The 17,158-nt window shown below is 45.5% G+C and overlaps 1 protein-coding gene across 2 annotated transcripts in view; it reads right to left on the reverse strand.

Moving 5' to 3' along the window:
* LOC144153969 (cytochrome P450 4c3-like) overlaps positions 1–15,764 on the reverse strand; it is a 28,367-nt gene extending 12,603 nt beyond the window's left edge. Inside the window, exons 1-7 of one of the 2 annotated variants that reach the window (XM_077685771.1) lie at positions 15,479–15,764; positions 8,167–8,458; positions 6,991–7,103; positions 6,776–6,861; positions 3,762–3,955; positions 3,587–3,656; positions 2,875–3,001 (exon numbers count right to left, since the gene is read on the reverse strand). In XM_077685771.1, coding sequence (XP_077541897.1) covers positions 2,875–3,001; positions 3,587–3,656; positions 3,762–3,955; positions 6,776–6,861; positions 6,991–7,103; positions 8,167–8,437 — 861 coding nt within the window. In that variant the 5' untranslated portion in view covers positions 8,438–8,458; positions 15,479–15,764. The remainder of the gene's footprint in view (positions 1–2,874; positions 3,002–3,586; positions 3,657–3,761; positions 3,956–6,775; positions 6,862–6,990; positions 7,104–8,166; positions 8,459–15,478) is intronic. The other variant, XM_077685770.1, reaches the window with a different exon arrangement.
* Between the last annotated feature and the right edge of the window lie 1,394 nt (positions 15,765–17,158).

Genomic DNA, 17,158 nt, shown 5'->3' on the forward strand with positions numbered 1-17,158 from the left:
TTGTCGTTTTCAGTGCTTGTAAAATTGATCCGTGCCTCGCGCATTGCACAGGTTTACGTGCTCATTTCTGGGCTCGTTCACCTCAAGGTGGCATAATTATAGCAGAATGGCATTTCTGAATTACCTGTGCAAGTTCTGGCGGGAGTAGGCCTTGGGCAGATACAGTAATCCCTCGTTATAACGAAGTCAGCGGGACGGCAAAAAATTTAGTAATAAGCGGCATTTTGATATAAGCGCCCTCTCGAGAAAAGCTGAAGTAGTTGAGACTTAATTGCGCCGCCACTGCGAGGAAACAAAATACAATGTATTTAGTAAAATAAAACTTTATTCACGTGCAAAGAAGGCATTGAGCCTCGGCTGTTTCAAGTTCTTCCCAGCCGCGAGCACCCCGTGCTTCCGCTGGCAGCAAGGCGGCGATGAGTTGACACAAAGGCGAGCGAGAGCAGTGACTGGCGTCGGAACGCTTCGCAGAATGGAGAGCGAATGAGGTGGGGAAGGCAGTGGCCACTTTTATGGGGGGTGGAGGGAGGGGCGGGTGCGAGCTTATCGGAACGCTACGAGAGTTTCGCGCTGAAAACCGCCGCAAATGTTGTGGCTCGAGTGTGAGGTTGTTTTTGTTTAGGTCAAAAACAATTAATTAACCGGTCATTGTAGGTACGCAGAGCAATCATGAAAACTTAGCGGTTTCGCAATAGGGGCTTTGCGTGATCACTGGGCATTTTTTTCCAAAGTGTGCAGCCATGAAATTTGCACAACAAAACTTTTTCGGCGCCCCGTTGTCGACGACACTGCTTATTCTACGGTTCGAGTGCCCGTATTCGCGCACTGTCGTGTCCGCACCAATGACCAATGTGTAGGAACAAAATTCAATGACCCTACCACGCATTTCGACAGTTTACCAAAGTCGAATGGCGCGAATCGAGCCTGACCGGCTCCAGAAAATCGCCATTGAACACCTGCTTGCGTCGACACGCTATGTAGACAACCTGACTCGCCGCTGGGTAGCCGGCGCTCGGCGATGCCTCCGCTCGCCACTTCGATCTAAGTGGGTCAAGCTCTCCGTGCGGTTCGAGTAATGCGGCCTAAAATGCATGCGTTTGGGTTGGGGACAGAAGAAATTTCGAATAAAGCGAAATTTTCAGTAAAGCGATTTCGTTATAAGGAGGGATTACTGCATTTGTTTGTACAACAATGAGCAACACTAGAGACCGCTCCAAGAGATTGTGCTCGTTAAAGGACGGACTTAGCTCCACCAGAAGCAAAGTATATCATCAGCAACAAATACAACAACTAATATTTTTAGGGCCAAATTTCGAAATTTGTTGTTCTCCGTATAAATGCGTACATCGGCCTTGAACGACCGGTTTGGTACTAGCTGCCGAAGATTTATATCGATTGGTACGTACACACACACGCACAAAATATAGAAAATTATACACTCCGTTCATTTCGCCGCCGGCCGGTACTTTCCGGTAATTCCTATTCTTGAATTAGTGCTCAGTTATTTCGGTTATATTTTCAACGGCGTAGGACACGTAACATTCGATGCATTTTTAATCATTTGCCCTGTACAGCGCGCCCAGAGGAAGTGTGCAATTTTTAAATCTTTGAGTCACGCATTCCCTGTGTATACAGCTAGTGAATTACAGCTGCTATGAATCGCTCTAAAGAATTCGGTTGACGACTCATGTTCGAGTTGTCAATACAAATCCTCATGAAGTTTCCCCCTCGCGAACACATTTCTCTCAAAATGCGTGTCCAACGGCTTACTTGACGGTGTAGCTTTCAATGATGCTATAAGAAAGGGGGCAGGTTAACACACTAATGAGTGCGGCTCTGCGAAAAGCAGTTCAGACGCACTTAAAAATCTGATGCAGGAGAAGCGAAGATGAAAGAATAGGGTTAACCCATTCGGCTTTTTTTACGGGGCAATGCGCATTCCTCTGCCTCTGAATTGTACCTTAGACGACGCTGTTCTCAACAAAAATGAAGCGCGTAAAGCAACAGGCTATATTTATCAGTGCACAGAACCACGGTATAATTCAGGAATCCTTGTGAATCCGGCTAGCAGCGCCAGCAGTGCCATGATTTAGACTGTTTAGGCTACTTGTGTATTTTTTGAGTTCTTTTGCACTGTCCACCACCAAAGGTTTGAAAGCCAGAAGCGAATGTGTATTCCTCCACTCACCCGCACGTCAACAGCGCGAGGGAGCTTGCTGTGCTGTTTACTGGATAAAATTAAAAAAAATCCCAAACTTTATGGCTTTTTCGACCAGTCAGGCCAATTGTGATATTTCAACAATTGTGATACTCAAAAATCTCGGTAAAATCCGTCAAACTCAAAAAACTTCCACCGCCGGTTCGCCAGTCAATGGAAATGCATGCGGGGTATCTGCCCTTATACTACGCATGCCGGAAAGGCACGCGAGGGCGCTGCATGTCCGCCAAACTCCAACGCAGGCCGCCTACACGAGGCGAGGCATGGTGGCTGATTTTGCAGTACGCCGTCACAACAAGATGGCATTGAATACGTCTGTTCTTATTGGTTACTACGAAAGCAAAAACGAATAGAGACAGGCTTTGGGAAATGTGGCGACGATCGAGTTTGAGATGTGGCCGTAAACTTCACGAAACAATGGAAGGAAACTGCCCAGAGAAATCCCGGCTGAAATTATTATTCGTCAGCAAACAAGACGTCGTTGGGTGTCGAACAAAAACTGACTGTGCTGCGGAACCCATTTTCTACCCCTTTAAACAGAAAAGTTACTCAGCCTTTAGGGCCCCTTTAAGAAAGCGTTTTCATGTTTCAGCAGACAAAAGTTGAATCATGGTGCTATTAGCTTATGCCAGCATAACAAGGCGTAGCATACACACCTTTCGTGTGAAAGAATGCAGCGTTTTCAGACACTTCCGGTGTTCTCTGCCGACGGACAACAGCTGAAATATAAAATTCACGTGCAGAAGAGGCCTGAACATTCTCTCCAAGACGATCTCGCCCAACCTGGAAATGTGCAAAGAAACTTTTTAAGTTTAGCAGCCATTTTAGATACCTCTCATTCGTCCCGCAACTTCTTCAGCACTGAATAAAGTGGAAGTGTTAGATTTCTCCGGCTCCTGTAGGTACTTTGAAATGGCAGATTCTTTAAATACTGGTGGAAAGTAAGAAGACCAATCTCAACTTTGCGGTATTTGCATATGATAAATAAACCGCACAGAACGACACATCAAACCATCCCATGCGTTTGACGTCTCGTGGCAGTTGGGTTTAGGGGTATGTCACAATTGGGCGCGTGTACTGCCTTTGCCTTTGAGCGCGATCACAGACTTCGACTTTTCTAGAAAACACGACGGGTGCTTTATTACATGTTAATTATCCGGGACAATTTTTTATTGCTCATCAAGAAGGAGTAGCCAGTTAATGTTAAAGATTCAAGAGCCCATGAGATTAGGATTCTTTTTATGGTTATATTAAACCTTACATTTTCGCCTTTTTAACTTGCGTCCTTTTACATAGTTTGTCACCGCAAAATAATTTTGTTGCAGTCGAACTTTCAGAGTGCAAACGTTGATACGAAGTGTGTTATACCTGTCGACTGCTTTCACGTAGGGGCTGCTTGTGTTGCTTTGTGCATTGATGGTGGTTCCCATGACTGTCTCTGCAGTGGAAGCAGAACATGGGTGGAAACCCACGATCTTCAGACGCTAAGACACGCGTTCGCATTGAGAGCTGCAATGTACAGCGTTAGGTTTTAATCACTCACCGCATATAGTATCCAACGTACACATGGTCACTACGGGAAGAACGTCGAACGGCTGCTTTGCCAGACACAGCTCTCCCAGCTTTGCGGCAAGAATGAATGACTGGGCATTGATGGTGCCCATAAAGTCGTCCAAAATGCGAAAGTGAAACGCAGGCGTGAACAGACGTCGCCGAGACCGCCACTTTTCTCCTGCACTGTTGAAATGACGTAAAATAAACCGAAGGAAAAAGGGTACCAGCAAAGGTTATGTAAAACACTAGCAATCACTTGTTCATGTTAAAAGCAATGGACAGTTTCTCGCTGTCTTTTAGGGTGCCCATATAGCTGAGAAACTTACTACAGGTTTACCCACTCAATTTAATACAATTATCATACAATTTACACCAGGCGCCATCCAATTTAATCGAAGTGCCACGTAAGTTATTCCGGGTGCCAGTGAATTTAACTCAAGTGCCAACCAATTTAATCCGGTCGCCAACCAAATCAATCCAGCTGTTACAAGGTTGTTCAGGAGTGTTCTGTGCGAGTTTAGGCGCAGCTTTGGGGACTTTGCGGCGCGTTGTGTGGTGAAAACGTGGTGTTTCTTGATCCATTAGGCACAAAATATATTATGCACCAAGCTCAATAGACACTAATTAACACACGTAGACCAAGACAGCGCTGTTTTGTGATCCACTGGTGCTGCGTGCTGGGAGCTGATCGTCTGCCAGAGCACCGTCGATAACTCATGTCACAAGTATATTGTCTGCTCCTCGCCTAACAATGGCTTGAGAAGCTCCTTTGATAAAAACGCATTACTTTGCATTTGATTTTAAGAACAGCCCTTTGCATTCTGATTTTCAATCAATGAATGTTTTGTGCCGTGTTAAGTATTATTGCGAAATTAAAATATTGTCTGCTCGCGTCAGACAATACGACAATATCGACTGCTCGCGTAACAATACGCTGGAACCAGAGTTACTGGATATATACCAGTTGCGAAACTCCCCATACGCCCCATGTATCAAAAGCCCGTCTTTGGTTGCCCCCCTGCGCCTGGGCAAGCACTGCGCAAGTTGACTAACCTATCGTCTGTCGGCAGAAAGTTGAAGTAGTACTCAAGGGCTTGCGGCTGCTGCCGTAAGTCATAAAAAAACCGCAATAACACAAGTAAATTTCACCTGAAAAATGTATTCTAATTTAAAAAAGCGATATTTATTTTACGGAAACTTTTGAATAATAATAGTTTAGCGAAGCTCAATTTTTGTCTCCTAGGTGCCGCGCACGTCAACTTTCCCCCTCAGCTTGCACGGAGTAGGGGGGCTAGCACCACCCGCATTCTAAAGCGGAGTTTCGCAACTGTATATACTGAGTCACTCTGGCTGCAACTCCGCTGGCGAAACAATACGTGAGCAGATGATACTTCTGACGATCTCCCACACGACCAGCACACAGCATCAACGCAGCAAACAAGACAGCTCTCCTGGTCTGCGCGTGTTAGTATATGTCCATTAGGCTGTGCGCATAAGATACTTTGCACATTATGTGTCAAGAAACACCACGCTTTCACCACACACCGCGCAACAAAGTCCGGAAAGGTGCGCCAAATTTTCTACAAGACACACTTGAACAATCATCTGAGAGCTGGATTAATTTGGTTGGCGACCAGATAAAATTAGAGGACGAGTGGAATAAATTAAGGGGAAAGAGCTCTAGCTGTGGCTGCACGATAAAGGGAGGCCTACAATCTAGATACAGCAGTGCCGCAAGGAGCTGATGTCTGATCTCTTCACAATGCTTCATGTTCACGTAAGAGAAATCGAAAAAGATTCTTTTTAATTTGGAAGGAAAATTCTATGCCAAATGTCACTTTTCAGAATACCATTTCAGAATGCGGTTTTGTGTTTGTAGCATGTAGTTTTTTCTCGGGGCATTGAAGACCCTGCAGCTGCTTTTTTTCTGAATGAAAAGTTCAAAACATTAAAGATGCTGCTAAATCAGGTACACAAGATGCGAAATTGTGTGCCGGATCAGGCCACCGCTGTTGATGTCACTAAAGCTCTATTATTCTCTTCCTGCGCTTCGGCCCTACTGCTATCACCTACATTTATAATTTTAAATGCCGCATGGAGGATGATACTAATATTGTAAAAACAAGAATTCATAAACGATCCCCTGGCATTACGTTTACCAGAGTAGAATATGGGAGGAGCTGTAACGGGGCGCAGTTTACCGTCATTGTTCTTGGATCTTACCCATAGAATTTGAAATCCCCCATTAACCGATGAAACCAATTTTGTAAAAACTATATTTCATTTCCCACAGCCTGGCACAAGGATTACCAGGGTAGCTGCCATGGTGTGGAGTTTGCGCGGGAAGATTTATGATGAACACTTGCACAGTATTTTTTTAAGCTAGGTGGCCTCGGGATAAACTTTCGCGATACCATATAAGGGCCACGAACTTTACGTTATTGTTGTGGGAACTTGCAGTCAACTGTTTGCTGATAAGCATTGAGCATGCAAAAAATTACGCCCACCTCCCCTCGCGGAAACCCTGGTGTGATGCGACGCTGAGGGGGGTTCAAGCGCAAGCGGAGAGCAACCGTCGACCGTAAGGCCGCCGGAGAGCGGCACACCTGTTATATGCGCAGCGTGCCCGAAGGAGAGGAGACCGCGGAAGAGAGAGTACTGCACATGCGCCGGTGCCAGTGTGTCTGCCGCGGCTCTGACGCAACACAATCCAACACAATCCACTTTAATCCAATTCAAATCCAATCCAATCCAAGCCAAGCCAAGCCAAGCCAAGCCAAGCCAAGCCAGGCCATTTGAATCCAATCCAATGCCCCTCGCGAGAGAGGGGCATCGGAGAGGGGAGGGGGTGAGCGGCGGAGAGCGCCGCTCGAGCGGCGAGGAGAATGGGGAGGGGTGGACGACAACAACGCCGACGACGCTGCATGGACAAGGCGAGTGAATGAGATGCAGTCGCATCTAAAAATTCTAACTTGGGCATTACTGGCCGCGCTGTGGTGTTACCTGGTAAGTAATCCAGTTCCCAGCCAACCATGAAGAAATTCGTACTCGTCACCTTTAGTCAATAGCTTGTTGCTTGAAAGGACTTCCTGAAGACGGAAAAAATTCTTAATCTGAGGACAGGCACTGAAAACTTTCCGAAAGTAAAAAAGCAAACTGACGCGGAGTGCACTTCAACAGGTATATGCCAGGAAAGAGCACGAAAAAAGCACACTTACTTCAACATATTCTGCCTTGAAGAGGATCACCAAGGGTCTGAAGCCAAGATATACAACGTATCTGCCAAACCTTTGGAAGACTGCATGGAAGCCACTCACAGTAGCGAACACCACTATAACAGAAAAGCAGCACTTAGGCTTTCCAATCACTCCGAACCTTTTCTTTCTGTTTGAATTCTACGCTGAAACTTTTGTTCTAAAATAGCGACTGCTAACCGGTACCGGACAATGCAAACTTTTCCCGCCATTTTGTTTTCCTTGCGCAACTTAACAATGAGGTGACGTCAATACCTTGCGGTTTATCTTTGCGTGTAAAGCCACCAATCGTTCATGATAGCAAGCGATTAAGCTTATACGCTAGCACCACAAGAAACTGGACCTCTGTACGGCGCACCGCTGGCTTCCGTGCCTAAGCCCCTTGCTTATAATGTACCGGAGGAATTATCAGGGTAACGTGATGAATTATCAGGAGCCACAAATGCGATTCCAACAAATCCGTTTCAATGTGACTCCAGACCAAAGCTAGGGATGTGAAAAATTACGATATAAATCTACTGAACGAAATGGCCTACGAGAAGCTTCGGCAAGCTGAAACCAAGGTAATATTTCGTAGTAATTGGGATGCTCCGAATATTGTTGTACATGGAGTCAACCAACGGGTTTTTACACCCTCGGACAAGACGCCACGATACCAGCATTGGACGCACAAGATATCATAGCCTTTCATCTTAACATCGGGTCATAAAGATGTCCTGAGAAAAACGCGTGATGACCACCTCCACAAGGTGACTTTCAAGACATTCGATGTAGGCAGGCTTGTAGCCAACGGGCAATAATAGGTTTCGACTCAATTGTGGTTTCTACTCGGATAAATATAATACATCGGTATTTAAAAGAGAGGTTACCATGCTGAAACTGTCACTGGTTGCTTAAATTATTCGTGGTACTTAACATGGTCTATGAAGGGGGGAGGGAACATAGGTTTGGAATGTAGAACCTGATATTTTTATGGTTTATAGAAACATTTACCTGTCGTGACTTTTGTTGGGAATTTGCGGCAAACAGTTCTGGGTTTAGATTTCGTTACAATCAGTGTGAAATTATCTCGCTGTATTACGGTGATTGTAAAAATTCCGCCAAAGGACCTACAAGCATCTGGGGTAGGACGCAACTCACTCGTGCTGAATCCGACTGGCGCCATGGGTTGATCGCAAGCATTCATGAAGATCCACTGCTGCTGGAAGGGGAAATGCTGCCGAATATATGGCAGCCCTTGTAGCCGCTTCACCGTTTTCGACTGAATGATCCTGGACACCCATATGAGAGATCCTACCAGGACTGCAGAACTTGCCGCCATGATGAGGAATGTTATGATAGCGCATGAGCTTATCTCCAACAGGCTGTCCATGGACAGCAGATAGAGCCCGTGCTGAGAGATCCCAGTCATTGCGGCGCAAGGACTGATCTGCTGAAAAAACAAAAACGTAAAAGATAGACAAAAATACTCCTCTCTGTCCTGTTTTGCTTACAGGAACGAAAATTCATGGGAGCACTTATGTGTTCGCACGAGGCAGGAGTGACTTTCGCCAGCGCCGTACCCTTCTTTCGCTTTGATGCTTTAGGGGTACTTGCTCATTCTTCTGCGCTTAGCGGACGCACAAACTGGGGGTGCCGTCCACTCCAAGACACGGGGTCATCAATTCCGTCATCTCCGACAAACACCAAGAAAGCAGATGGCCTCGGCCAACGCGCTATAAGGAATCGAGCAGCTCGAGCTAGTTCTGTGTTTTTTTTTTTTTGTTTCAAGTTTGCTCTTGGAAACCCTTTCCTCGAAAGCCGTGTTCCAAACGCGCACGTGGAAGTTCGGTTCATTCGGTGCTCACAACGAGCGGTTTTAAAGGCGAAAGCGTTTGTTACATACGTTTCATGCAGTACGCGGGCAGCACAAAAAAAATCCTTGCAAGGAACTCAGAATTGCACAGGATAATCAAAGTACGAGGCGCTATCCAATGCCAGGAAAGGGAAAGAGCGGGGCCGGAAGAGGATTGGAGGAGGGTTCTCTGAAAGGGCGATGCTTGTACACGCTGGGTAAGGGAAACATCAGCGCCGAAAAAGGGTATGCCGCTGCCCCCCGTGAAATACGATCCGGCGCGAAGAGGGGGCTCCTGGTGATGGCGAGCGAGCTGAACAACCTTCAAAAGGAGATATCTTGGTGAGACTGGCAAAGTGGCTACGGGTGTGACGGCTTTGGCCTTCATATTCTTGGGTAGTTTTAAGCAGCCCACGTAAATGGCGCTTCGTGGGGCACACAAGGCTTACGCTGTGAATTACAACACTTGGGGCGTTCGGTTTCGTTTATTAACTGCGTTGATTAACACCTTTTCCAGCAGTACAGTAATGTTGGAATATTAGGGGGTTAAAACATATATTCCCGGAGTTTAATATGATAGTACTCCATTACGACACTGCCAGCCGGCTATAACCTTATGAGTGATAATATTAATTTTCACGACGTCCTTAAAGAGCGCAAAAATGGTGTCGGCGTTGTGACATAAAAAATTCGAACAACGCCTTACTTACCCCCCTTATGTGTGAGAAATGGACACATTTTACCGTTTATAAGCTATAATCTCTACAGGGTGTCGCAGCTATCATGCACTAAGATTTCAAAAAGAGGGATGGCGTTGCTCGAAGAAAACCGAGTGCATAATATTTCAAGTACATTGGAGTACCGGCAAGTATTTTTTTCTTAAATGAGGATGATAAGAATAAATTAACAATTACTTGTAGTTAATTGCCTAACTCGAGAAGTGCTGTCCTAATCATTAAAGTGTCAATGAGGTACCCGTAATGGTAGCATTTCGGCTGGCGTACCCGCAAATTCTCCCGCCATTTTTTCGCGGGGCTACCATGGTGGCCAGACCAGGACTGCCCTCTGTTGATTAGCTCGCATCATCCGTAAAGTCCGCGGATCGGTCAGCCCACTCTGGTTACAAACCCGTGCTCGCTCGCGCCGTGCGAGCCCGGGTTTTTTTTTTCCGCTTCGTTCCGACGGGAGGTACTACAAACGTATTGGGCCTGTAAAGGCCGCGGATCTGTCAGCCCGCTCTGGTTACAAACCCCTGCTCGTTCGCTTACCCACGAGGGGCATCTAACTGCGGTATTTTCAGCGATGGGCTAATTTCTTATTCATTTTGGCTGACAAAAAAACCTCGCGGAATATGAAAAATGTCACGCGACGGCGCTTCCGCCCGTATCGTGAAGCAGTGCCCTCGAACAGGCTGCCTCTGAGTTAACCAGAATAGAATAAAGAAAAGAAAGAAAAGGAAATGGCGACCCCGTTTGTGCCTAATCTGCCACACGCGCCCCGCGAAACTTCCTGTTGCTGCTCCTGTAATTTCCCTGTAATTTCTGTAATTTCCCTGTAATTTCCCTGTAATTTCCCTGTAAATTCCCTGTAATTTCGGGTGTGACAGGCAAAGCAGTTGCTTTCAATCAGCTTATTCGAGGGCGCTCGTTTATGCTGTGAGCGGAGTACCGTCACGAGGTATTTTTAATATTTCGGGGGATTTTTTTATCCGTCAGAATAAATGAGCACACAATAGTTCGTCGCTTAAAATAGATGCCCCTCGTGGGTACCTTCAAGTGCCTCGTTGACGCTTTACTTATTAGGACGGTACTTCTCGAGTAAATAATTAATTACAATAAAATTAATTATAACAATCATTCGTAACAAAAAATACTGGCGACATCACGACTGTACCGGAAACATTATGCCCTACCTTTTCTTCCGGTAATGCCATTGGTTTGTTTTTAAATCTCGGTGCATGATAGCTCGGACGAATTCTGTGCGATAACAAAGCAAAATTAGAAAAATGTAATGTAAAACAATTGGAAATTAAGAGGTTGCCAAATTTGGCTAGTGATAGCCAAATGGGGCAGTTTTAGTAGAAGTTGCTAACTCTGCCTTCCAGTTGCGCGTTGACTGTAACAAAAAAATTAAAAAAGCGAAAAATTTAGCATCAAAATCCCAGGTGTCTACATAATCCAGCGCCCTCGTAAGGTTACTACAAGAGAAAAACATGAAAACGATACGTTTAATAACAAATAAACCAAAAGTGACCTAAAAGGAACATATGAGCGTGTAAACCACTGTTCTTACACAATGGACTCAAAAAGGAAGAACCACACCAAGAATAAAACAACTTAACGAAACCACCGTTGTCCTCTGCCCTCACAAGAAAAACCAAAAAAAATTGAAAGCAAAAGTACTCTGCCTCGGTGAATGCGTACTTGACTTCTAAGACTTCTAAGGTCGTCAAAATTAATCCGGAGCCCTCCACTACGGCGCGCCTCACCGCCTGCGTTGCGTCGACGCATGAAACCCTACAATCAATTCCTTACAAGGCACTAAGGAAACGTACCGTTGCTGAAACGCAGATGTGGAGTGGGAAGGCGTATGCCTTTGAAGGCATTTATCCTTATTTCTACACACTTAGAAGTCTCTGTAGTACGTTCCACCACAGCGCTCCAGATTAACGACTGAAGTGACCAAGTGTGCACATTCAGCGAATGACGAAGCCCAACATATGATTTCACTAAAGCAGATGTACGTTTGCTGGCGCAATACGCAAGGCGCGAATAGCGTGCTGCATTGCGCGATGCACATACATACCTAAGAAGATACCCTTTCTCACTCAAACTGAGCGCTAGGCCGCCACATTCGCCGAATATGCGCACTAGACCACTACGATTAATCCTTCTCGGTCATTGTGGTAAACACGGCTTCTTAGAGTGTATAGCTTTCTTTCCACATACTTGCTCGCACTAACCCCTTCACTGTGCAATTTTTTGATCCCCCCTCATTCATGTGACCCATGTGGGTATTGTATATTGAAACTGGGGAAATTTTATTTGCTTAACAGTAGAGAACCCTCACGCTGAATCTGTTGGGAGAGTTCTGTTGTCTTCTCTTTGTTATTTGCAGTTGAACTACATGACCACACCAGAAAAATTGTAGTTGAGCGTCATGCGCAATACAGGCACCATATATTGGGCATAAGACGTCGTCCTCTCTTGGCCCTAGCATAATATAATGAACGCGTTGCTTTCCTCTCGATGCAGAAGCAATACCGCCTAAAAGGAAATATATTCTACAGAGAGCTGTCAATCCATGGCTTAGCAGACGTGGACTCTAGGTAGCATGTGTTCCTCCTCGTGAGTGGACCGGCCGTAGTTCGGCGTTTATTTGTCACCGCTTTTACGATACAAACGCTCGCGTTCCCAGATACATCAACCGAAATGATTTCGCCAGTTAAAACAAAAACTGAGTGTCAATACTTGCCTCACCTGTTTAGGAAGACGAATCACCATAAACCGGCAGCCTTCATTCGATGATAGAAAGTGTAAAAAAGGCTTTCTTGTTTGGTGCACAGCAGGAGGTAGAAATACAATTATTCGCGCGGACACGTCGCTAGACTAGGAAATAACAGCACCAGAGAGCAACCAACGGAGATAGATTATGTTAAAAGAAAAAGAGACGACAATGACAGCCAACACGAGAAACACGTCCCTCTGTTGAATAGACAGAAATTAGAAGGCGAAGGTGTTACTAGAAATAATGATATGGTCACCCGGAACGATGTAATACGTCCACAGGGAATATGTACAGTTCTCTGAATTGCCTTTTTAGTCAATAGCAACAGCTCACGGAAGTATGTGGCCGGTCTTATAGGTAAATTGCATAAGTCAGTCAGTTAGTCAGTCAGTGCTCGCGTTTGTTACTCTTCTCCTTGTCCCGTCTTCGCGCCGTTCGCTTTATGAAATATATTCAGAAGTACATCGCTGAATGTCATCATGTAAAAATAGCACGACGTGTGGCGATTTTCAAATCACGTAAGCGGTGACAAAGTTTATTCGTGTTTACACTCTGTTAGTTGTTCTGTTGTGTTGTAATAGTACCATTTTAAAGCGGTCACCTGTAAATATTTGATTGAATGAGCCCCTCATCACGGTTTCATGCAACAAGTTTCAAAAGCGCGTTGTCTTTCGCGACTCCAAGACTTCTCGTGTAAAATGTTGGAAAGAAAATAATGCGCCAAGGAATGCATTGTAACGTTAATGGGTACATCTCCAGCTAGTGCATGAAAAAATGGCGAGGGATGCTTGGATCTTTCTCGGCATGTGAATGCGAAAGGCTAGTTTCACTTGCCATTGATATGCTGCTGAACTTTCTGTTGAACCCTGCCATGCACGTCACCACTTGACCAGCCCTTGACCAGTCACCACGGTACCCTTTGTAGCTCATTGCGCTCGGTCGGCTCCTATTCGCCCCCTTTCAGAACCTTCACCTCTCACGGTGGCTCGTACTGCACATTCGGAAGCAGCCCACTCTCCCACCTCCCACGCAGCTGTTTCACGTTTCTGGTACACCCTCCGTCGCTCTTTCTCATAGCCCCGCTGCGGCACTACTGTCAACTTTTCCCTTATCTGGCTCACGCTGTGATTTAGATGTAGAAAATACATGGCTCAATGCTGTTAGTCGGCTGTCCTCCTCAATCGAGTGGTTCTTGTGCGGGTTGATGTGTTACACAGACATCTTACACACACAGTAAGATGCATACGAGGGGGAAGGAAACGGACAGCTACACGTTTGTACGCGATAATAGAGCTCAAGGCCTCCAGGAATTACATCATTATGGCACGGATGCATGCCGTTCGTTTGGAGAAAGAGCAAGAATTTAAGCGTTGGCCCGAACACAAGCGTGAAAGGGGGCAAAAACAAAGGAAAGCAGCTGGCGCTGCTGTTTCCGCCTAAGTTCTGCTCGCCGAGTAGCAACTTTCCCGCTTGCAACGCCTGCGTGAGCCAATATCACTTCTTCAGAGGGCTTTTAGTGGATATTTTCGACCGCGTCTGTCACTTCTAAGCGCGCATATGAACGGTTGCCGGGTTTTGCGTGCGCAGGTTTGAAGTGTAAAACAGTGGGAGAGAGGCGGGGGTGCATGCGCGGATATAGGTTTCATGCCCGTACTGATGAATGGCATGTAGTACGTTTTGCTGGTGCGAGTTTTAAACGCGGAATTTAAATGTCAATATGGGACCTGTTCGGAGTCTTTAGTGGCAGAGCGGATTGGGTTTGTGTGTTACGCAAAGAGTAAGATGCTTACGACGCGGGGGGGGGGGGGGGGGGACACAGGCAGCTCCATGTTTGTCTGCAAGAACAAAGCTTGGATCTTTGAGATGTTCAATCAGCTAATGGGAAGTGTGCTCCATCGGAAGTGGCTAGGAAGTGGCTAGGAAGTGTGCGCCCCCGCAAATTCCAACAAACCGGCTTTGTTTCGTGCACTCCGTGGACTGCATCAAGCTTTGCAGGTCATCCTTCTTCACAGAGTGGAAAGACACTAATGTTTTTTGTTCCTCAGCTTTCCAGTACCTTGCAAAGTACGTGACTGAAATATAAAGACCTAACGTTTTATTTGCCCAAAAAACTCAGCACTCCCTGTTTAGAAACATACTTATACGGTTGGTGTCCGTAAACATTTCGAATTCACTACGGACCTTCACAGTGTTCAATACTTATGCACGCAAGTAATAAAAAAAATTGCTTTTCTGATGTAGGCGGCAAGCGAGGACGCCCGTATGTTCGAGATTTCGGCGCGCGTTAAAGATGCCCAGAGGGTCAAAAGTAATCCAAATACCTGCACTAATGCGCGGCTAATAGCCTGCATTGTGTAGGTGCGTTAAACCACCACACTCAATCAATCAATCAATCAATCAATCAATCAATCAATCAATCAATCAATCAATCAATCAATCAATCAATCAATCAATCAATCAATCAATCAATCAATACTCGGGGTCTGTTTATATGCATAAAGAATTGGTCAGAATGTGGAATGTAATAAATATGATTTATCTGCTTCTTCAAGAAGGCCTACAAATTGTTATTGTTCCGGGGGGAAGAGGCGTTCCCGAGTTCGGAACATCACTGACCGGGGCTGCAGTTTTGTGTCTTGTACGATGTGAACACCAGCTTTTACCAGAAAAAAATAAAATTCGTCGGCTAAATTTCTATCGCTAAATCAGCGATACCTGCGATGTACCAGCGGTAACGGGAGCATTTTAAAATATCTCGAGGAGAAACCCGCACTTTTAACAGCCTCGTCTGTCCTGGTTATACCCAACGCGACACAGTAAAATTATATATTGGCATAATAAAGTTGCTGTCACAGGGATGTCAACAAGGCATGCAAGGGAAGATCGAGACTTCTGGCCACCGTCCCTTCATTATGCCAAATTTCCATTTCGCTGCACGAAGCTGCTACTACAACATTTATAAAAATGCTAAATCGTAAATATGTTGCCCCGGGCGTACCGAACTCAAGGAGAGAGGTAAACTGATTCCGGCTGGCAATAATTTCCTCAGTGGGCTTATCTCGTCCCCCCCCCCTCCCCCCTCACAAATCTCAGAAAAGTGAGTACACTCACTTGAAATCAAGAGTCACTGGAGCAGGTGAGTCGTGCAGTCGAACTGGAAATAAATGCCGGTTGCCATGCGAACACTGAAATCTTCATGAGTCTGATACCGGCTCTAATCTGCTTTCCCCAAATCGTCCACACGTCAACGTCTGCGCTGGTATCAGTACAAAACCCGCTGCGCCGTTGTGATGAACGCCTGTGGAATCACTGCGCGGGCGTTGCCCCGGTCTGAGATAACCGCAGCTATTGCAGACAGCGACAAAAAGAAGGCCGGTGTCTGACCACTGCTGCGACGTACGTAGGTCTGTTAAACAAGATGGTGTTGTGTGTACACGTGCCAACTGGGCGAGCGGGCGGTCGTTGTTCGCCCCCTCTCTGCAAGCTTTCCGGGCGGGCGCTCAATGTTCGGGCCGCCTCAAGGTCGGATTGCGCCAGCACGTCACTTGATGAACTGGGGGAAATCGAGTGGCCGTGCAGCTGCCAACTGCTACAAGCAATATGGCTGGGAGGCTGGCGCTGACGCTTCAGTATATCTAAAATGAAGTTATTCACTGGCTCTCTCTCGCGCTCTTGCAGAGGCCAGTTATTCGTAAGTCCGTGCAGGGCGTTGGAAAGAAAGTAAAACCGGAACTGAAAAACAAAAAAAAAACGATATTTTTGGCTGGAACGAAAACGTAACCGAAAGGTTATTTATTATTTTCTTCAGGAGCAAAAACGAAAAAAAATTGCTTCGGTTTTCTATTTCAGAATTCATCCCAGTTATCATGCTGCAAGGTAGGAGACTGCCGCCAGTTCGCTGCATATAAAATAACCTCTCGTTTCGTGGCGATATCTTTGTTTTCGCAGGCTTGCTTGTTCTTTTCCTACTCTCCGTCTGTCACCATGTTCTAGAATTGGATATAACACTATACGTCCCTCTCGATGGCAAGTGCTTATAGCTCACCATGTGACGCCGCCAGCATTTGGCTGCGAAGAAGACCTCATGGCCTTGTTAATTTATTGCTAATTATACAAATATTTATTTCTTTATTTATTCGTCCACTCTGCATTTATTCATTCATATAACCTACTTTATCATAAAGCATCGTTGTAAGGGGGTGCTACAGATGAATAAGCACAAAATTCAGAAGAACGAAGTAATGATTAAGGAGAAAAAGAAAATGCAATATTTGGTGTGATCACAGCAGCATAAACGTACTGCAGAGAAAACAGCAGATTACAGCAGCAAATTCAACGAAGATGTCATATCGCGCTTGTACGCGAGTGGAGCCAGACCGCCTTGGGAACTCCACTCTCAATTTTTCTTGTGGTCCGCAACGAACCGTTACGAACCATTACACACCATTATTTTTTTGTTCCGAAAATTAACCGGAACGGAACTTTTATTTATGGAACAAAACAGAAGCCTTAGCGAAAAACATTTCGTTCCGACGCCTGCTGTACCTACACATTGACATCATTTATAGAAAATGTAACTGTTGGCCTCCTTTATGTTATATATACCTTCCTTATTGGCATAAATAATTTGCTCAGGGAGTTTCGGTGCTTTGTAAGTTTTGAATATGTATAAAGTGTAGTTGTGTGATGATATGTTGTGTCATGCTCCCAATGTTATGTAAAGTGAGGTTAGTGTTTCTACATTTATCGTTTTGGTCGGTTATCTGTTTTAATGAGTTTTTCTTTGGGTAT

Source organism: Haemaphysalis longicornis, unplaced genomic scaffold (genome assembly GCF_048455015.1).
Source record: "Haemaphysalis longicornis isolate Haplotype H1 unplaced genomic scaffold, Haemaphysalis longicornis Haplotype H1 scaffold_9, whole genome shotgun sequence".
NCBI lineage: Eukaryota > Metazoa > Arthropoda > Arachnida > Ixodida > Ixodidae > Haemaphysalis > Haemaphysalis longicornis.